At 42.4% G+C, this 22,856-nt stretch overlaps 1 protein-coding gene across 1 annotated transcript in view; it reads left to right on the plus strand.

Annotated features, from left to right (window-relative positions):
* The first annotated feature begins 48 nt into the window (after positions 1–48).
* The window catches only part of atp5fa1 (ATP synthase F1 subunit alpha), a 32,660-nt gene continuing 9,852 nt past the window's right edge, over positions 49–22,856 (plus strand). Inside the window, exons 1-8 of the mRNA XM_048542767.2 lie at positions 49–210; positions 2,838–2,916; positions 8,199–8,368; positions 8,882–9,055; positions 9,529–9,695; positions 10,178–10,326; positions 12,534–12,685; positions 17,121–17,345. Coding sequence (XP_048398724.1) covers positions 151–210; positions 2,838–2,916; positions 8,199–8,368; positions 8,882–9,055; positions 9,529–9,695; positions 10,178–10,326; positions 12,534–12,685; positions 17,121–17,345 — 1,176 coding nt within the window. The 5' untranslated portion in view covers positions 49–150. The remainder of the gene's footprint in view (positions 211–2,837; positions 2,917–8,198; positions 8,369–8,881; positions 9,056–9,528; positions 9,696–10,177; positions 10,327–12,533; positions 12,686–17,120; positions 17,346–22,856) is intronic.

The raw sequence follows: 22,856 nt of genomic DNA on the forward strand, positions 1-22,856 counted from the left end.
TGACAGTGTCTGTTTCCGGGTCAGGGGCGGAGCCTCGCACTGGTGAAGTGACCTTTGCAGGAGCCGCAACAGCCGCCATTTGCAACAGGAGCCGCTTGGAGGTGGCAGCAAGAGCAGCACTTCCACGATAGTATCCACCCTTCGCTCAGTATGCTGTCTGCCCGTCTGGTAACCGTCTCAGTCCGGTCTCTGCTTAGACAGCGAGCTCATGTAAGTATCTTTGAAAGCTTGGCTCCGGTTTTTCCTAAGTTCTGGAGCAGCGAGCCGTGTGAAACAATCCAGAGCCTCCGCCATTTTGGGCAAGCAGTTGGTGGGACGGGGTGGGGAGCAGAGTGACTTTGAAGAGAAACTGTTAACGTCGTTCTGATTATTGACTTATAGTTATTCTTGAAACAAGGCTTTTGACGCTCGTTGCACAGGTTTTGTTCCCTTTTGTGTCAACCTTGTCACGCGGGGAGGTTTCTAACAGTTGCATGTATGCCTATAAGGGAGGTGCATTGAAAACGTCCTGTTGAAGGTCAGGTCCTCCTTTTAATGTCTCTTCATTTCCACACTGAGTTGCGTTACAGTGTTTTCGATCAGCAATATTATTTCTATAAATTTTAAAGATCCTCTTTAAGGGGTTTTACTTTGCACTTGATATTTGCATTCTTATGGGCAGTCATTGAAAATTAGAGAAGAACGTTGGAGAATTTTATTTAGTCTGCATTTAACTGAGTAGTGTTTGATAATGGGTTCAGCAAAGTGCTATAGCTTAATTCCTTGGGTGTTATATTTGATAATATAGTGTGGCTGAATTTAATCAGTGATTTGCTTTGCTTTCCCTTTAAAATTGAAATATATTTTGTCTGTGCTGTAATTAGAAACACAAAATAGGTACATGAATAGGCATTTAGCCCTTTGAGCCTTAGCTACAATTATGTTGGGACTTCAGCTTTGTGTTAAATTATTGCAATTTGAATAGTGGCATTTGATGAGTCTAGTTTTTTTCTCTTAATTAAAATGTTGCATTTTTAACAACAATGGGTTACCTCTCAATCTGTTTTGACTTTGCAGGTTGAAATAATTAATTTTCTCAGCTGTGTTTAGATGTTGATTTGGGGTAGTTGAGCAAATGTCTTTTAATCCTATCCCATTCATGGTGTCAGCTGTAGTTCAGCTGGCACCATTCTGGAATTTAGACCTGTACAGTACAGGCTTTTTAGCCCATGATGTGTTGACCTGTTATCCTATTCTAAGATCAAATGACCCTGCCTTTTACTATCATCAGTAAGTCGCTTAAATGTCTCTAATGTATTTAACTCTATTACCACTGCCAGCAGTGCATTCCACGCACCCCACTGTGTGAAGAACATCTCTGACATCTCCCCTATACCTTCTTCCAATCACCTCAAAATTATTTCAGAGATAGCAGAAACTGCAGATGCTGGAGAATCTGAGATAACTGGATGAACACAGCAGGCCAAGCAGCATCAGAGATTTTCTGAAGATGGGTCTAGGCCTGAAATGTCAGCCTTCCTGCTCCTCTGATACTGTTTGGCCTACTGTGTTCATCCAGCTAGTTATCTTAAAATTATGCCCCCTTGTAATAGTCATTTCTGCCCTGGGAAAAAGTCTGACGATCCACTTTCTCTGCCTCTCATCATCTGTACACCTCTATCAAGTCACCGCTCATCCTTCTTCGTTCCAAAATGAGAGAAGCCCTAGTTCCCTTGATCTTTCTTCATGAGACCTGCCCTCCAGACCAGGCACCATCCTGGTAAATCTCCTCGAAACCTTCTCTGATTCTTCCACATCCCGATGATAATGAGGTGACCAAAACTGAACACAATATTCCAAGTGTGGTTTAACCAGGGTTTTATGGAGCTGCAGCCTAACCCTGTGGCTCTTAAACTCAATTCCCCTACTAATGAAAGCCAACACGTCATATGCCGTCTTAACAATAGGATCAACTTGGGTAACAACTTTGAGGGATCTGTGGATGTGGACCCCAAGATTCCTCTGTTCCTTCACAATGCTGAGAATCCTGCCATTAATCCTGTATTCTGCATTCAAATTTGACCTTCCAAAATGAATCGCTTCTCACTTTTCTGGGTTGAATTCCATCTGCCATTTGTCTGCCCAGCTCTGCATCCTGTTAGTGTCCTGTTGCAACCTACAACAGCCCTCCAAGCTGTCCACTGTTCCCCAACTTTGTGCCATTGGCAAGATTTGGGGCAAGAGTCAGAAGGTTGCAGGTTTCATCTCACTGCTGGACTGTATTCCTCAACTGACATCATTAAAGCACATTGTCTGTTTATCATTCTATTACTTTTTGTATAAGTTTCTGTAAATTGGCCACTGCACTTTCTAAATTATGGAAGTAACTACATTTCAGAAGTATGTCACTCATTGACGATAAAGTGTTTCATATTTGAGATTGTGAATGATGCAAGTCTTATTATTAATCCATTCGTTCACTCAGAACATTTGACAGGCTGAATTCTTGACATTTTACATAGTTTTTAGTGATTACTTCCAGGAGAGGCTTCACTGCTTTTTAAGACAATGAGGCTCAGGTAGTGCTTCCTGAGTACAGAAACCTTTATTTTTGAACCAGATAATAAATTTAAAACTTGTCACTGACCCAGTCTAAGTATGTAACAACAAAATTTACCAACAATCTTTCAACAGAAAGGTGATCTGTATTTTGTGTATGAAAGTGACATTTTGGAAGTATTGTATTGTTAACCTTGTTTAAGAGGTTTATTTCCTACACTCTCTAAAATTCTACAAGCTTTCTGATGTTCTGGGTTATCTAGGGAAAGTGTATTTAAGTTCTGATTTGTTTTTTGTAGGTGGCGAAGCATGCCCTTCCTGCAGCCTTTGTAGGCACCAAGGATCTTCACACTTCAAGAACATGGCTACAAAAGACAGGTCAGTTCTTAAAAAAGGATTTTGACTAACTTACTATTTGTAGAGATTCATAGTCCACTGTTAATAGACGAAAAAAATTGTATGAACAATAAACCATTCTCTTCTGATTTTAAAAATAGTAGGAACTGCTGATGCTGGAGAATCTGAGATAACAAGGTGTAGAGCTGGATGAACACAGCAGGCCAAGCTGTATCCAGGCCTCAATATGGACTTCACAAGCTTCAAAATCTCCCCACCCCTGACCTCATCCCAAAACCAGCCCAGCTTGTCCCTGCCTTTCTGACCTGTCTGTCTTTGACCTATCTGCTCTTCCCACCTCCTACCTACCAGCCTCATCCCTGCTTCCTTGACCTATTTGCCTTCCCTTGACTGATCAACTCCCATCCTAACTCATCACCTACATTCACCTTTACTAACACCATCCCTGCCTTCTTGACCTGTCTGTCTCCTAGCCTCCTTGCACTTGCGCTCCCTATTTATTTTAGAATCTCCTTTCCCTCCCCGATTTTTGAATATGGGTCCAGACCTGAAATGTCAGCTTTCCTGCTCCTCTGTTGCTTGGCCTGCTGTGTTCATTCAGCTCTACACCTTGTCTCTTCTGACTTAATATTGTATTTATATTCATTGACTGACTTCAGCCATGTCATTAACTGAATGTAACAAAAACAAACTGTTGGAAAAACTCAGCGGGCCTGGCAGCATCTATGGAAAGAAATCGAGTTGAAGGGATTACTGGACTTGAAACGTTCAGAATTGTTCTAAAGAAGAGTCACTGGATTCAAATCATTAATGCTGATTTCTCACCACAGATGCTGCCAGACCAGAGCTTTTCCAGTAGTTTATTGTTTTTGTTTCTGATTTCCAGCATCCGCGGTTCTTCCGGGTTCTCATTAACTGAATGTTATTTTCATGTGAATGATGGGTTGTTTCTCAGAATCACAAGTGTTACTGCATTAAAGTAGGCCCTTTGGCTAAATGTGTTTGAACCAACTGAGTATCATTATCTACTGCCAATCTCCTTTTCTTCTCTCCCTTCTCTTCCCCATCCCCCCACCCACCATACTTTCTTTTATAGTGGCTGGCACAATTGATTGCCTCTGAAGGTCCAATGGAATTGAAGGTCTGAACTAACAACACAAGATACAAAATAGATGTTAAAATATTGATGACTGTAGAGCAGCTGAGATATTGTGGAGTGCAGATTCTTGTAGATGGCTAGACAAGCTGAAAAGGTGTTCACAACACATATGGGATGTGTTATTCAAGGCTAAGACTGAGGTTGGAAGTTGGTACATCTTATGTGATTTTGGCACTGCACCAAAAAAATGTTTACCTTAGAGGGTGTTTTGTGATTGCAAGGATGTTACCTAGACTAGCAAGTTTCAGTTACAAGTCAAAGTAGAATATTTGCTGTTTCTTTTAGAATAGAGGTGGTTGCAGGAAAACCTTACTAATTAAATAGAGATCTAGATTAGGTACATAGGAACATCCTGCTCCCTGTTATTTAGGCATTTGTAAATGGGTCACATAAACTTGGGGTGAGTAGGAGTTTACAGGAGAACTTCTTTTCCAGCAGAGGTGGAGGAGTTCTGGAAATCGCAGGAACATTTGAGTGGCTGGAGGCTTGTGTCCAGTGGTGTATCATAGGGATCAGTGCTGTATCTAAATGATAGAGAAAAGTTTGCAGACAAAGTGAATAGTGAAGAAGGTGGTCTTGGGTTACAGGCGCATATAGATGGATTGGTCAGATGAGGTGACAGATGCAATTTAATCCTGATAAATGAGGTGACGCACTTTTGAACGGCTAAGAAGGCTCGATGAATGGCAAGACATAAGGCTGCCCAGAGGAATAAAGGGACCCTGGGACGCCTGAAGGCAGCCGGACCGGTTAATAGGATGGCATGGGATGTTTGCCTTTATTGGTTTTGGTAATGAGATTGTTAGAGCTGTACAAAACTTCAGTTTGGCAACAGCTGGAGTACAGTGTGCAGTTCTGGCCATGGATGTGATTGTAGTGGCGAGATGCAGAGAAGATTCGCCAGGATGTTGCCTAGGATGGATTGTTTTAGCAATCAAGTTACCTTCTTTTCAGTGAAGGTGGTTAATGGGGAACCTGATTTGAGGTATTTAGGATTATGAGGGGTGTACACTGGTAGGATAGAAAGCAACTGTTTTCCTTAGTTAAAGGGTCAATAACAAATAGGAATAATTTTAATTTGAAAGGCAGGAGGTTTACAGAAAAGAAATTTCAGAGTATGGAAGACATTGCCTGGGAGGTTTATCTAGATGAGAAACCTGTAAGAGTATTTAACTTTCATTAACTTTTCTTTGGAGCTTGAGAATTAGCCGAATTTGATCAGTCTTTCCTCAACCAGTTTGTAAGACCGTAAGACATAGGAATGGAAGTAAGGCCATTTGGCCCATCGAGTCCACTCTGCCGTTTAATCATGGTTGGGCATTTCAACTACACTTACCCGTGTTCTCCCCATAGCCCTTAATTCCTTGCAAGATCAAGAATTTATCAATCTCTCCCTTGAAGACATTTAACGTCCCAGCCTCCCCTGCGCCCGGTGGCAACGAATTCCACAGGCCCACCAATCTCTGGCTGAAGAAATGTCTCCTCGTTTCCGTTCTAAATCGACCCCCTCTAATTCTAAGGCCGAGCCCATGGGTCCTAGTCACCTTGCCTAACGGTAACAACTCCCCAGCATCCACCCTTTCAGAGTCATTGTGTGATAGGATTACCCTGGTTGAACCTCTTTTGCAAGTATATCCTTAGAGACCAAAACTGTACACGGTACTCCAGTTACAATATATTATGGTGTTATACAACTGCAGCAAGACATCTTCTGTTTTCAGATCTTTTCCATAAAACATAGAAGCAGAAGTAAACCAACCAGCCTATTGAATCTACCACAGCTGAACTGATTATCCTCAACTTCTTTTTCGTAATAACCTCGATTCCCTTACTAACTAAAAGTCTTTTGTCTCGCTTGAATGTACTGAACAATCTAGCTTCAGCAGCCCTCTGGCAAAGAATGCAACAGATTGACTCCAGAATTCCTCCCTGACCTCTTGTCCTAGACACACTTGCAAGGGGAGAAGTCCAAGTCCCCCAAGAACCTTTGTGTGTTTCAATAGGATCTTATCTTGTTCTTCAAAACTCCAATGAGTACAGGCTCAACGTATTCTACCTCTCCACAAAGGAACATACCCCCGTACCCAAGATTGCTTTGTGAACCTTCTCTGGACTGTCTTCGACCCCAGTATATTTTTTAAATCGGGTCCCAAATCTGTTCCATATTCTAGCTGTGGTCTTACTAGTGTCTTGTCTCGTGTTTTGAATAATTTTCAATTCTCGCTATTTTTACACTGTTTCCTTTGAAATAAAGGCCAGCATTCCATTTGGCTTACCTTGTACTTGCTGAACTTGGTTCTTTAGAGCTAAAGGGATCAAAGGATTTGGTGAGAAAGTGGAAACAGTACTGACTTGTATGATCCACCATTATTGGATATCAGAGCAGGCTCAAATGGCCTGTGCGTTCATTCCTAGTTTTTAGTGATTTATGTATGTGGATTCCTATTTTATGTTTTCATCCGCTGACTTAACCTGTCTGGTCCTCTGTAGACTTTTTTAGTCATTGTCGCCACTTGCCTTACCATATATTTTTGTCATGTCTGCAAACATAGGCAAGTGACTCTGTCACAGCTCATGCAAATCAATAATACATATTGTGAATAATTGTCTCTAACACTGATTCCTGTCATAGTCCACTATTACAGGTTGTCATTCTGAAAATGTGGCTATCTCCAACACGATCGTCTCTTATTAAGTAGCCTAAGCATAGTCAAAAACCTGCTGAAAATCCTAATGTATTATATCCATTGCTACCCCATTAAATACCCTGCTTATTAGAATTCTTTGAAGAAATAATAAATTTGTCAGCAATAATTTTTCCCTTTGTGAAGGCATATTGTTCTACAATCATTGTATTTCTAAGTGCTGTGCTGTAGCATCAGTTAGATGAATAATAACGCAGCATTTGCCTTTCTTAATTATTTGCCCTGCATGTTCACTTTTAGTGAACAAGGATGCCCTGGTCCCTTTGGCCACCAACATGTCTGAACGTCTCCCCATTTAAGAAGCATTCTTAATTATTTTAAGTGATTAACTTTATACCTCTATTCCATCGGCCATCTTGCTCATTCATTCAGTCTGTCCAATTCTGCTTAAAGCTTCCTGTGTCTTAACTTGTTCTGTCATCAGCAAATCTCAATTTTGCGCTTGGTCCCCCCAGCTAAATCAATTATATAGATTGTGAACAGCACTGATCCTTGAAGTAGCATGGAGATTAACTGAGATGGCTAGTTGTTGGCAACACTTTCAATGAATTATATGACCACCTTTTGTGTTGTGTATTTCTATTATGTTAAAGCATAGGCTGTATGTTATGTTAATGAACCAGTTATTACTAATTGGACTAATTTCATGCTTTTGTGAAATGTAAACATCTCTGTCCAGCCACATTTTTGCCTTGGCCTTCCTCTAATTGTGTTTCCATTATTAATTTTTAGTTTACTATGACAGTATTAAGTGCCCTTGTTTTAAGAATACTAAAACCCATAGTGGCTTTAATCTTTAACTATTACACTTGCATTTGATGTGGCTTATCAGTAACCTGATTATTTTTTTCGCATCTCGTGCATCTTTATTATTGTATAATAATGCTTAGCTTATAGTAGGTATCCGGATTATTGGTTTGTGCAGTTTCTGCTAGCTGCAGGAAATTTTTATTCAAGAATCCATAACCTGGGTTCAGATTGTTCTGATACATAGAATCCTAAAAGTTTTCTGCATTAAAGGAACCCATTTGAACCATTGACTCTGCCATCTCTGGTGGCTAGAGCACTTCAACACTAAACTCATGGCCCTGTATAATCCTGAAAGTGAATCCAAAAGACAGATTGGAATATATATCCAATTCTCTTGCCATTTCCTCTGGGAAAGATTTTGGATCTAAACCAGGTAGATGTTTTCCCCCAATTTTTTTCTTTGAGCCTATGATCTTTAAATTGATGGTAGGAACTCACATCTTCTAGTAGTGACTTCCTAGCACCTATTGCTGACTCCTGATAATCACACTTAAAAGAACTTGAAAGTGTTGCAATGTTAATTTTTTTTTAAAAACTCATCAGACTACTCAGCCTTCTCTGCTCAAAGTGCAAATAGCTTCAAATGAACATTGTTGCCATATAGCTACACCTCTAATATTTGCTGTTAGGTACTGCAGAGGTTTCCTCCATTCTGGAAGAACGTATCATGGGAGCTGACGCTTCTGCTGACCTGGAAGAGACAGGTCGTGTGCTGTCAATTGGTGATGGTATCGCTCGTGTGTATGGTCTCAGAAATGTACAGGCTGAAGAAATGGTTGAATTCTCCTCTGGTCTGAAGGTAACTCAAGTGCTTGTGACAAGTTAATAGTATACTGAACTTAATGAATGTGCATGTATTACATGTAGAATCTTTACAGTTAAATTTGTGCAATGGCAGCTAAGCATCACTAATAGCTGATATTTAATATTTAACTGATCGTTCTACTCTCTTGTGACCTCCACTACGTTTTTATAGATCTTAATGTCATAGGCTCCCACATGATTCCCAAAAGATGTTGTGTTAACTGGTTTCCTGATGCAGCTATTGTAGAGGTGCCAGAAGAAATTTTAATGTTTGGCTTGGATAATTTAGTTGGTGTTTCTGTGCTCAGCTGTTAGATTTCTCTTAATTTGTGTGTGCGTGTGGAGGTAGTGTGACAACAATTTATCTCATGATGACCACTTTGGTGAACTATTTGCCAACACGTAAATGTCTAGGATAAAGAATGGCCACTACTGGAGAACTGGCAGCAAGTAAAGAACAATATTCCAAGGGAAATCCATACCTTTCAACTCACTTGCTGTCTTTCAGGGAATGTCTCTGAACTTGGAACCTGACAATGTTGGTGTCGTCGTATTTGGTAATGACAAGCTAATCAAGGAAGGTGACATTGTGAAGAGAACTGGTGCCATTGTGGATGTTCCTGTAGGAGAGGAGCTACTCGGACGTGTTGTAGATGCTCTGGGTAATACCATTGACGGAAAGGTAAAGAGCTTGCAGAAATTGTGCTCGTCCTGAATATATCGGGACTACATAACTCTTGATAGTACTTGTCAGAACGTTTACTTTTAACGTTGTTATTTTTACTTCATTTTAAATGTAGGTAAAAATTTCACTTTACTGAAGATTACCTTGTGGTTGTATAGTAGAGAACTGGGTATTTTGGCCAAGTAGTTATAAATGTTTGTCTCTTTTTGCCCCTCTTAATTCATTCCACATTGCTGTCTTTTGCTTTATCCTTGATGTTGATCGAGCATCAGTTTTTTTTTGGGGATTTGAGAGGGATCTCTAAAATTTGGACTCTGGGCTGTAATAGGTCCAAAGACCACTTAGTAAAACTTAACCAGGCAGTGTCATTAGGGTGATCAAACTAAATTACCATATCATCTTTTTAGTTCCTTTCTTTGGCTTGTCAGAGTTTGGCACTCAAAGAACAACACTTTGCCTTTCTCTAACAGGGTCCACTTGGTGCTAAGAACCGTAGACGTGTGGGACTGAAAGCCCCTGGTATTATTCCCAGGATCTCAGTACGGGAACCTATGCAGACTGGCATTAAAGCAGTAGACAGTCTAGTTCCCATTGGCCGTGGGCAGCGAGAGCTTATCATTGGTGACAGACAGACTGGGTAAGAAAATAGTTCTAAAATTGTGTTAAAGTAGTTTTGGTAAATTTAGGTTCTTGATATAAATTAGGTACAACGTACAGTGGCCTGATTAGCTGTCTCAGTGCTCTTTTTGAAACACTTTTTTAATATTGTCTTAGCAAACATTGGATAAGTATTTCAAGAAAGACTGTGATCTGAATGGAAATTTGCAGGTATGGAGTGAAGCCTGCAAATGTGGGTGCTCTTGGATGATGAGTCAATGCATCATTTCAATGGAGATGAGCCTGCTTTGCTTGGGATTGCTGTATTAGATGCTTGCAAAATCATCCTCGTATTGTTTCTTCTTGTTTAATCTAGAGGCGTGGAAGCCACTTCATGTTCTTACTGTCTTGTCTGAGATGAATTAAGTCCTTATGGGTTATTAATGTACTTGCCGTTTATGTTCTGTATAGCTTGGCTATCAAAATTGTTCTTACTGAAATGATTTTTGTAACGTGTTTCAGAAAAACTGGTATTGCTATTGACACCATCATTAATCAGAAGAGATTCAATGACGGCACTGATGAAAAGAAAAAGCTGTACTGCATCTATGTTGCCATTGGTCAGAAAAGATCCACTGTGGCTCAGCTGGTGAAGAGACTGACAGATGCAGGTGGGAATTTGTATCGAGTAATTGATTTTTTAAAACGTGAGGATTTTGTACAGGTGGCACTGACACTCATGGGTTATTGAAGGAAATCATCAAGGATGGGAGCCTACACAGGGAGGGAGAAGAGTGGAGAATGAGCAAAGAAACAAAAGACTGGGGTGGGAACTGAATATCTATAAGGGTATTCAGTTTTTAAGAAGTTCAGGCGAACAGGAGGTGGGGTAGTTCTGGTTAAAGAAGAAACTGACGCAATAGTGAGGAAGGATATTGGCTTCAGTAAAGTAGAATCCGTGGTAGAGCTTGGAAGCATCTGGGGAAGAAAATGATGCTGGGGGTTTATGTCCAGACCTCCAAATTTGTAATGTTGCAAAGGGCATTAAGCAGGAAAGTTTCCTGGATTAATGTTGAGAAAACAACTTAAATAGGCCATCCTAGAGTGGGTATTATGTAATCAGAAAGGAATAATTGATAGTCTAGTTGTGTGAGGACCTGTGTGGGGAGGATTGACCATATATGATAAAAATTCATCATTTAAGATGCAGTGTGACAGTTAATTTCGAAACTGCAGTCCTGAATGTATAGAAAAATGATGGTGAGAGCTGGTCATGATAAATTAGGTCATTTTACTTACAAAAGGTTGATGGATAGGTAATAGCAAACATATAAAGAATTCTTGGATGAACTGCAATAATTATTATTTGGGGAGAGGCGGTACTGGTGGTGGGGAAGTGACAGAATTGGACAGCGTTAGTGTGGATTTTAAAAAAGGGAAATCTTGCTTTGCAAATCTACTTGAATTTTTTGAGGCTGTAACAATTGGAGTTGATGAGGCAGAAGCAATGGGGTTTAATTGGATTTTGCAAGGCTTTGATAAGGTTGCATTAAAAACGTAATGTTAAAGTGCACAGGACTTGTGGTAGTGTCCAGGCATGGATAAAGATCTGGTTCAAAGACTGGGAACAACATGAACAACTGGGTGTTTTTCCAAGTGGCAGGTGGTAGGTAGTGAGACAGTGCTGTGATCAATGTTCAGACCCCAGCAATTCACAATGTATATTAAAATCTTAATATGAGGAAACTAAATGTAGCATCCCCAGTTTTGAAGATGACAAAGCTGAATGGGAGGGAGAGCTATGAGGAGGATGCAGAGATGGTTAGTTGTGATTTTAGACAAGCTAACAAAGTGAGTAAATGCATGGTGGATGAAATGTAATGTGGATAAATGTGAGGTCATCTACTTTGGGAGCAAAATCTAGAGAGATAATCTTAATGGTGATTAGATTGGTATAGGTGAGGGTGCAAGAAGACCTGGGTGTCACTACAAATAAGCCTGTAGATGCAGCAGGCAGTAAAGTAGCAACTGGGATGTTGGTCCTCATTGAGAGACTTGTGGTACAGTCAGAGAAGCAGGCATGTCTTGCTGCATTTGTGACAGGCTCTGTGAGTTGAAACTTGCAGTGTTATGTGCAGTTGTGGTCTCCTTCTGAGAATGGATGTTTTGGCTATGGAGAGAGTACAGCAAGGTTTGCCAGTGATTCCTGGGGTGGTAAGACTGACATTCAAAGAAGGTTGGATCGGTTAGGACTGTTCACTAGAGATCAGATGAACAAAGGAGAATTTCATGGCCTGCAATGTTCTAACAGGGCTAGACGGGGTAAAAGTAGAAAGGATGTTCTTAATGACTGGAGAATTAAGAATCAGGCCTCATCAGTCTAATAATGTGTCATATGTGTGAGTGATAATGGGAACTGCAGATACTGAAGAATCCAAGATAACAAAGTGTGAGGCTGGATGAACACAGCAGGTCAAGCAGCATCTCAGGAGCACAAAAGCTGATGTTTCAGGCCTAATGTGGCATAAGCCATTTAAGGTTGAGATAAGGAGAGAGTGTGGTGAACTCATGGAATTTTCTGCCATAACGTGGTTGACTCCTCTTCAAATAAGAATGTTTTGCATCAGTTATTGGGAGTAAAAGGATCGAAAGATACAGGGAAAAACCACAAACAGGGTATTGAGATGGATGATCAGCCAACGTAATAAACCTACTACTTTGTTTCTATACAGCAGAATATAGGGATGAATTGATTGAGGGTGGTGGTTATGGTCAGAGGTAGTTGAGTCATAAGCAATAGTTTCTGCACTATAAGTCATTATGGTGATTTTTATCATGCACCTAATAATTCTACTAATGTTTATGACTTATCTTCTAGATGCCATGAAATACACCATTGTGGTTTCTGCCACAGCCTCTGATGCTGCCCCACTGCAGTACCTGGCCCCATATTCTGGCTGCTCTATGGGCGAGTATTTCAGAGACAATGGCAAACATGCACTGATTATCTATGATGATTTGTCCAAACAGGTCAGTGCTGTTTTCCTCTCCTGACTAACTTTTGAGCCATTTCTATATTTGCCCAGTTGTGACTTATTGGCAGAAGGGCATTTTATCAACATTGCCCTTTTTCACAAGTGTCTGGAAGCATGGAATAAGCTTAACTTGTTGTAGAGTTATAGCTATACAACATGGAAACAAACCCCCTGGTCCACTTTATCTGCGCTGACCAGATATCCCAATCTGACCTAGTCCCATTTAATAGCATTTGGCCCATGTCCCTCTAAACCCTTCATTCATTGGCCCATCCAGATGCCTTTTTAAATGTTGCCTTCCTTGCCAGTTTGTTCCATAAACACACCACCCGATGCATGACAGAACCTCCTGAGATTTTCCTGGATCCTAGAAGGAGCACACTTGGCCAGTAGTACCTACACCTGATTATCTGATCTGACTCTATTGTGTAGCGCCAGATAACTCTTCTCCCTCTTTCTTTATCCCCCCTGACCCCCCCCAAAAAAAATCCCTGCCCATCCTTTCTATTCAGAGAAGAATATGTGATGGCCTTTTGAATGCTTCAGCAAAACCTGCCTGCTTTGCCATAAGACATGGGAGCAGAAGTTTAGCCATTTGGCTTATCGAGTCTGCTCCAAATTCAATCGTGGCTGATAAGTTCCCCCACCCCATTCTCCTGCTTTCTCCTCATAACCCTTGATCACCTTGACAATCAAGAACCTGTCTGTCTCAGTTTAAATATATTCAATAACCTGGTCTCCACAGCGTGGCAGTGAATTCCATAGATTGACCACTCCATGGCTGAAGAAGTTTCTCCTTATCTCTGTTCTAAAAGGTCTTCCCTTTACTCTAAGGCTGTGCCCTTGGGCCTAGTCTCTGCTACCAATGGAAGCATCTTCACAACATCCACTCTATCCAGGCCATTCAGTATTCTAAGTTTCAATTGAATCGCAGACAACCCCCCCCCCCACATCCCAAATCCTTCCTACTCCAAAGAGGATAGCCCCAGAGTCTTCAAACATTCCTCATATGTTAAGTTTCTCATTCCTGGACCATTCTTGTGAACCTCCTATGAACCTGCTCCAGGACCAGTACATCCTCCCTGAGATATGGGGCCCAAAACTGCGCACAATACTCCAAATTTGGCCTGACCAGGGCCTTCTAAAACCTCAGTCATACATCCCTGCTTTTATATTTGAGTCCTCTCAATAAATGCCAACATTGCATTTGCCTTCCTGACTGCTGACTCAATCTGAGAGTTTACCTTGATAGAATCCTGGACTAGAACTCCCAAGTCTCTTTGCTCTTCAGACTTCTGAATTTTCTCCCCTTATAGAAAATAGTCCATGCTTTTATTCTTGTTAACAAAGTGCATGACCTCATACTTACCCACATTTGTACTCCATCTGCCACTTCTTTGCCCACACTCCTAACCTGTCCAAATCCTTCTGCAGCCTCCTCACCTCAATACTACCTGTCCCTCTACCTATCTTTGTATCGTCGGCAAACTTAGCCAGAATGCCCACAGTTCCTTCATTTAGATAATTAACATACAAATGAAGATTTGTGATCCCAACACTGACCCTTGCGGAATACCACTTGTCACCAGCTGCCATCATGAGAAAGACCCTTTTATCCCTGCTTTCTGCCTGACAGCTAATCTTCTATCTGTGCTAGCACCTTGCTTCTAACACCATGGGCCCTTATCTTACTCAGCAGCCTCCTGTGCGACTCCTTGTCAAAGTCCTTCTTGAAGTCCAAATAAATAACGTCCATTGGCTCTCCTTGCTCTACCTTGCTCGTTACTTCCTCAAAGAATTCTAGCAGATTTGTTAGATCTCCCCTTGATGAAACCATACTGACTTTGCCCTATTTTACCATACACTTCCAAATATTCAGAAATCTCATCCTTTATGGTGGACTCAAATCTTACCCATGACCAAAGTTAGGCCTGTATTTTTGTATCTTTTTGCCTTACTCCCTTTTGAAAGGTGTCTCACATTTGTGATTTTCCAGTCCTCTGGGTCCCTCTGACTAAAGTGATTCCTGAAAGATCACCAGTAACGATTCCACTATCTCTTCAGCTATCTCCTTTAGAACTCTGGCGTGTAGTCCATCTGGTCCAGATGGTTTATCCACCTTCAAGTCAAATCACTTTTACTAGCAACTTTTGCTTGGTGTTGGCCACCATACTCTCTTGAATTTTTGGGAGATTACTCGTGTTGTCCACAGTGAAGACTGATGTGAAGTAATTATTTAGTTCCTCAGCCATTTCCTTGTTTCCCCACTACTGTCTCTCCAGCATAATTTTCCAGTGGTCCACTGTCGTCTTTTGCCATTTTATATATCTACAGAAACTCTGAGAGTTCTCCTTAATATTACTGGCTAGCTTACCCTCCCTCCTATTTAATCTTCTCCCTTTATTCTTTTCTTTTTTTTGATCTACTGGTGTTTGTAAGCTTCCTGATCCTCTGGTTTCCCACTGCCCACTTCACGTTTCTCGATAGTGCGTTCCATACGCTGATACCTTGCTGTGTGAAAATGATTTTACTCTCATCACTCTTGCTTTGTTTACCCGTCACTTTTTTGTTTTGTTTTCAAGTGGAAACAGCTTTGCTATCTCTACTGTATCCAGTCAATTCATGATTTTTGAAAACCTCAAATCGGATCTCCTCAGTCACCTTCTCTTCAGGGAGATCAGTCCCAAAATCATCATAGCTGAAGTTTCTCATACATGGAACCATTCAAGTAAATAGCTTCTGTACTGTCTGCCCAATACATTCACACATTTCCTCTGTGGCCTCCAGTACTCTGCCCAGTACTCCAGCTGAGTTCTGATAAGTGACTTCTAGAAGTTCAACATCACCTCGTTCTTGTTCTTTATGCCCCCATTAGTAAAGCTGAATACTCACTATACTTTATTTCTTTATTCTTCATCTTGCCACCTTCAGTGATCTGTGCACATATACTTCCAAATCTCTGTGCTCCTGCTCCCCTCTTAGAATTGTACTCCCTATTTACTTGACTTTTGGTGTTTTCCAGATCATTGTGCATTACCTCACTTGTCAGTGTTGACCCTCAACTGCCTGTTCCACTAACTTGTCAGTGTTATCTTGAAATAACAAGGTGTAGAGCTGGATGAACACAGCGGCCAAGCAGCATTAGAGGAGCAGGAAGGCTAACGTTTCCGGCCCAGACCCTTCTTTAGAAAATTTTCTCCAGTATCTGCAGTTCCTGCTATTTCTGAAACAGTGTTATCTTGAAGTTCTGCACTATCCTCACTTCCCAATTCTTCCAGATTTAGTGTCATCTGCAACCTTGAAAGCTGTCCCCTCCCCCCACACACATCCAGATTATTAATATATCAGGCCTTTAATGAAGGAAAGTTTCCAGTTTTTCGGCAAATCCCCAAAGTCAGGAGAATTGAAATATGGCAGGTGCCTCTGCAAATTCTACCCTCACTTGTTTCGAAATTCTCAGATGCATCTCGTCCAGTTCCAGATGTTGGCTTCAAGTGCCAACAATCTGTCTAAGAATTCTTCCTTATTAATATTGATCCCTTCTAGTGATGGCTTTTTCCCTCTGTGACTGACCTGGACAGCATTCTTCTCCTGTACAGACAGGTGCGAGGTATTCACTTAATAACTTAGCCATACTCCCTGCCATCCTCTAAATCCCTTTTTTGTTTTGGGTTTCTAACCCAACTCCTCCTAGCTTCTCTTGCCTGACCATATGCCTAAAGAAGACTTTGGGATCTCCCTTTGTTAGTTGCTGTTGTTTTCTTACAGTTCTTCTTTTTGCTTTTCACCTGCCCCCAGCCTTCCTGATTTTTGATTCTGTTTCATGTTTTCAATCCCACACCTTTTTCCTTTCTAATGTTAATTTCTACTTGCTTTTGTCATCCAGAGTACTCTGGATTTATTTGTCCTCCTGCCTTTTGCATTAGAGCTGATACATCTTGACTGTACCCAAACCATTTGCTCCTTGAATTGGCCCTTTTTCCCCCCACAAGAGATGCCAATCTCTGTTTCAGTCACTTCTCAACATGTTAGTTTGTTTTCTTCTGTCACAGGGTGTGGGCATTGTTGGCAGGTCAGCATTGCTTTCTTTATCTGCTGCAGTCCATGTGCTATAGATAGATCAACAATGCTGTCATGAGGGATTTCCACAATTTCAACCCAGCAGCAGTGAAAGAATGGCAGTATAATTCCTAGTTAGTTGTGGCCCCCTCCCCTGCTTTTTCATTTAAAGCAAAAGAGTGAAAATTGAGCTGCGTGCTTTTGAAATGTGGTTGCTGAGGCTGATTGAGACCAGGCCTAGCCTAACTATGAAGTTCAGGGATAATTGCTTATTTAATCAAATCCTTAAAATCGTTATACATACATAACATACTTTGCCCTATTCCTCCTATTTAGGACTTGTTTGAAGTGCAGTTAAATTTTTTTTTCAGGCTGTCGCCTACCGCCAGATGTCCCTGTTGCTACGTCGTCCCCCAGGTCGTGAAGCCTATCCTGGTGATGTATTTTACCTGCATTCACGTCTTTTGGAGAGAGCAGCCAAAATGAATGATAACTTCGGTGGTGGCTCCCTTACTGCTCTTCCTGTCATTGAGACTCAGGCTGGTGATGTATCTGCTTACATTCCAACAAATGTCATCTCCATCACTGATGGTCAGGTGAGTTGCAAAAACCTATTCAGTTCTGTTTCATGAATATGATTGAAAAGTGAGTCGTTTTATCCATGGTCTCCTTTTTATCAAATGATTCAATCCGAAATCAGCCATATTTCGGAGATAGTCACGGGCATGGGTTGACACTTGGAACTGTGATATTGATGTGATGATGAGATGTAGTTGAGGGAGAGACAAGAATAACAACGTCACTTTTCAGGATATAGGATCTTCAGGCAGGATAGTAGAGGATGCGGAAATGGAGGTGGTGTCACGTTAGTTAGTTACTGCAGTAAAGAGGAGGCATATCTTGGAAAGGTTGTTAAATGAGCCTCTGTGTGTGGAACTTCAGAATAAAAAGGGCCTGTCATACTGTTTAGTATATTGTAGGCTCCTTCACGTAGTCAGCAGGCAATTGAAGTGCAATGTGCAGTTAATGTACTATGGTGTGTGAAAATAATGTAATTATTTTAGGACGTTTCAACTACCTGAATTGGGATAATAAGTATAAAGAGTTAAGAGGAGGCAGAATTCTTGAAATGGAGACTTCTTGTGTCAATGTGCAGATAGCCCAAGAAGGGATTGTGCAGTGCTGTATCTGCTCCTGGGCAACGAAGACAGACAGTTGTTTGAGGTGACGGTGACGGGAGCATTTTAGTGAGAGCAACCTCAACACCATGCGTTTTAGGTTTGTTATGGAAAAGGAGAAATACTCTAATCTGAAATGCCTTTTTATAAAATGTAAGGCAGATTTTAAAATCTGGCTGGATCAGGCCAAAATAGACTAGAAGCAGCCTCTCGAGAAAAAGTGTACAGCAGAACAGGAGGCTTTCAAAAAGCTGTTCATGGACCGTACAGCCTCAACATGTTTTGATTTATGGTGAAATGTTGGAACAAAAAGCTTGATCTCTAGATGTTGAGGAATATTCTGGACTGGATAAAAAGAAAGAGACTTATAACAGGCACGAAGATACCAAAACAATGGAGGTTCTCGACGAGTTTGGAAAGGGGGTGGGGGGGGGTTTCAAAAAAGTAACGAGGTGAGCAAAGATAATGCGTAAAGAAATGAGACAGGCAAGATGAGAGAATCTCAAGATATTCTAGAATTTCTAGGGAAAGAGTAGGGCCTATTGGGAACCAAGGAGACAACCTTGGGTAGGCAATGGCCAAGTGGTGGTATTGTTAGAGATGATAGGAACTGCAGATACTGGAGAATCCAAGATAACAAGGTGTAGAGCTGGTTGCACACAGCAGCCAAGCAGGAAAGCTGACATTTCGGGCCTAGACCCTTCTTCAGAAATGGGGGAGAGGGGGCGGCGGATCAAAGATGGATAGAGGAGAAAATAGGTGGCGAGGAGACAGACAAGCAGTTTAAGGCTGAAGCGATTACAAGAGAGTTGCAGTGGGAGAGATCCCCTGAAGTTTGTCCAGAGCGAGGAGGGTAACTTCAGGTTAGGCATCCCTAGGAGAGGCTTCACAGTGAGGTTAAAATTGTAGCAGAGATAATAGGAACTGTAGATGCTGGAGAAGTGTTCATCCAGCACTTGAAGGGCCTGTTCTGTGTTGTATTGTTCTATGTTCTATGTACACTTTGGTATTATTGTTAGACTGTTAATCCAGAAACCCAGCCGGGAAACCTATGTTTGAATTCCACTATCTGCTGTGGTGGGATTTGAACTTTTTTAAAAGTCTGGAATTAGGAATCTACTGATCACAATGAATCCATTGTTGATTGTCGGAAAAATCCATCTGGTTCATTGATATCATTCGGGGAGGATATCTGCCACCATCACCTCGTCTGGCCTGCATGTGACTCCAGACCCCCAGCAATGTAGTTGCCTTTTCAGACGGCAGTTGAAAGTCAAGTCTCAAAGAAATGAAAATGGATGGATCACCTGGCATCTACCTAGGCACGGAAAAGACAACAATGGGAACAGTCCTGTCAACCCTGTGAAGTCCTCGCTAATGTTTGGAATTAGTGCCAAAATTGGGAGAGCTGTCTCTGACTAGTTAAGCAACAGCCTGACACTTATGATTCTGTGTGTATGACTGTCCCAGCTGCCACCACCACCATCCCTGGATATGTCCTGTCCCACCAGCAGGACAGACCCAGCAGAAATGGTGGCACAGTGGTATACAGTCGTTAGGGAGTTGCTGTAGGAGGTCTCAACATTGACTCTAGGCCCCATGAAGTCTCATGGCTTCAGGTTAAACATGGGCGAGGAAACCTCAATGTGGACTTCACATGCTTCAAAATCTCCCCTTCCCCCACTGCATCTCAAAACTAGCCCAGCTTGACCCCTCCCACTACTGCATCCCAAAACCAGCCCAGCCTGTCTCCGCTTCCCTAACCTGTTCTTCCTCTCACCCATCCCTTCCTCCCACCTGAAGCTGCACTTCCATTTCCTACCTACCACCTCATCCTGCCTCCTTGACCTGTCTGTCTTCCCTGGACTGACCTATCCCCTCCCTACCTCCCCACCTATACTCTCTCCACCTATCTTCTTTTCTCTCCATCTTCGGTGCCTCCCCCCTCTCCCTGTTTATTCCAGTTCCCTCTCCCCATCCCCCTCTCTGAAGGGTCTAGGCCCGAAATGTCAGCTTTTGTGCTTCTGAGATGCTGCTTGGCCTGCTGTGTTCATCCAGCTCCACACTTTGTTATCTTGGATTCTACAGCATCTGCAGTTTCCTTTATCACAAGGAAACCACCTGTTAGTTACCGCAACGCATCTCTCTCTCTCGCTCTCCCTCCCCTCCCTCTTCTCTTCTCTCTCTCTCTCTCTCTCTCTCTCTTTTTCCCCCCCCCCCCCCCCCCCCCCCCAACCTCATATGATGAATTAGGACAAGTTGAACACTTGGAGGATGAGGATAGCAGTGGCACAAAATGTACTCTGGTGGACATTGAAATTCCCCACCCACCAAGTGGCTCAGCAGCAGTACTACTGATCAAGCTGTTCCTGTCCTAAAGGGCATAGCTGCCAGCCTATGTCTGTGGCAGGTGGTGAGGTGACCAATGAGGGAAAAACATGCTTGACCTCATCATTACCAATCTGCCAGCTGCAGTCATATCTGAGCATGATGGTCACTCTTACCGATACTATTGCACAGTCCTTGTGGAGACAAAATCCTGCCTTCACCTTGAACAGCCTCCATGTTGTGTGGTGGTATCACTGTGCTAAATGGGATAGACTTTGCATGGATCTAGCAACTCAAGACTGGGCTTCTATGGGGTGTTGTGGGCCATCAACAGCAGCAGAATTGCACTTGCACAATCTGTAACCTCATGGCTGGCATCGCCCCCTCTAACCATAACCATCAATCCAGGGGATCAACCCTGGTTCAATGGAGAGTGCAGGAGGGTATGCCAGAAACAGCACCAGGCATACCTGAAGGTGAGTTATCAACTTGGTGAAGCCACAAACAGGACTAATTGCATGCCAAACAACAGAAGCAGCTTTAGGTAAACAATCCTACAACCAAGCTATCATATTTAAGCTCTGCAGTCCTGCCACTTCCAGTCGTGAATGGTGGTGAACAATTAAACAACTCACTGGAGGAGGTGGCTCCACAAATATCCCCATCCTGAATGTTTGAAGAGCCCAGCACAAAAGCTAAGGCTGAAGCATTCGCAGCAATCTTCAGCAAGAAGTGCCGGGAGGATGATCCATCTCTGTCTCCTCCAGTAGTCTGCAGCATTACAAGTATTGGTCCTCAGCCAATTTGATTCACTCCATGTGATATCAAGAATTGGTTGCAGACACTGGATGCTGCAGGAGGCAGTAAATACCAAGCAGAGTAGAATAACATCGCTTCATCGGAGGCTCCACTGATGTCACCTAGCACAGTGACAAAACAGCTGAACAAAAACAAGCAAGCTCAGCGTGCAAATTGGCATCACGGCAAGTGACATTCATACCACATAAATGCCAGGCGGTGACCATCACCAATTAGCAACACTCTATCTACTGCCTCTCAACATTCAATGGTGTTACCATCACTAGATCCCCCACTATCAACACCCTAGGAGTTACCATTGACCAGAAACTCAACTGGACTCACTGTATTAACAGTGGCTACAAGAGCAGGCCAGAAGCTTGGAATACTGCAGTGAGTAACTCACCACCTGACACCTCAAAGCCATCCACCATCTGCAAAACAAGTCAAGAGTGTGATGGAATACTCCCCACTTGCCTGCATGGGTGCAGCTGCAACAACATTTTAAGCAAGACAAAGCAGCCGCCTTGACTGGTGCCACATGTACAAACATTCACTTCACCACTAATGCTCAATACTGGCAATATGTGTCATCTACATGATGCACTATGGAAATTCACCAAAGTTGCTTGGGTGACATCTTCCAAACCTATGACCACCAGCACTTGCAAAATCCAATGCAAGCAACAAGTTTTCAATCGTGGTATTCATTTAACAGAGCTATCCTTAAGTGTCGCTGATCAAACTGGACTTTGCACTATTATGGCATTCCATGTGCATCCACAGCACGGGAAGTCTGACAGGGTTTGGATGATGTTATTTCCGGGTGCAGATTCCACAATGTCATCTCACGTGCGCGGTCAGGTCTTTGTCCAAGTCTGCAACGTCAGCAGTAGAAAAGCCAGCAACATCCTTCCCTGTTAGCATTTTGCAGGGACAGTTCCCTCCGAGACACCCCGGTCGACGACGACTCCACTCCCAACACCAGCCCACACCCCCAGGTCATTTTCCCATGCAATCACAGAACTGTAACACTTGTCTGTTTATCTCCTCCTTCACTATTGAAGAGTCCAGACATGTCTTCCAGGTGAAGAAGTTATGTATCTGCATTTTACACAATCTAGACTGCTACATTCACTGCTCACAATACATCACTGTGTTCCCTGGCCAACATTTCTATCTTGGGCCTACTATAATGTTACAATGAGAGTCAGCGTGAGCTGAAAGAACAGCATTTTATTTTCCGTTTGGAAACCCTGCAGCCTTCAGGTCACAATATTCAGTTCAAAAGTTTAGAAGCTGAACACCACCTTTTTATGTCCTTTACCCAGTCCAGTACCCCGGGCCCTTTCAGCGTAGCCGACCCATTTTCACCTACATGCCACCCAGGTTGATAGTGCTGTTAAGAAGGCTTACGCTGTGTTAGGTTTTATTGGTAAAGTGATTGAGTTCCGGAGCCTTGACGTCATGCTGCAGCTGTACAAAACGCTAGTGCGGCCTCATTTGGAATGTTGTGAGCAGTTCTGGTTGCCCCATTACAGGAAGGATGTGGAAGCATTGGAAAAGGTGCAGAGGAGATTTACCAGGATGTTGCCTGGTCTGGAGCAGAGGCCCTATGAAGAAAGGCTGAGGGACTTGGGTCTGTCCTCATTGGAGAGAAGGCGGCGAAGAGGGGATTTAATAGAGACATTCAAGATGATCAGAGGATTAGACAGGGTGGACAGTGAGAGTCTTTTTCCTAGGATGATGACTTCAGCTTGTACGAGGGGGCATAGCTACGAATTGAGGGGTGATAGATTTAAG

Source organism: Stegostoma tigrinum, chromosome 1, assembly GCF_030684315.1.
Source record: "Stegostoma tigrinum isolate sSteTig4 chromosome 1, sSteTig4.hap1, whole genome shotgun sequence".
Lineage (NCBI taxonomy): Eukaryota > Metazoa > Chordata > Chondrichthyes > Orectolobiformes > Stegostomatidae > Stegostoma > Stegostoma tigrinum.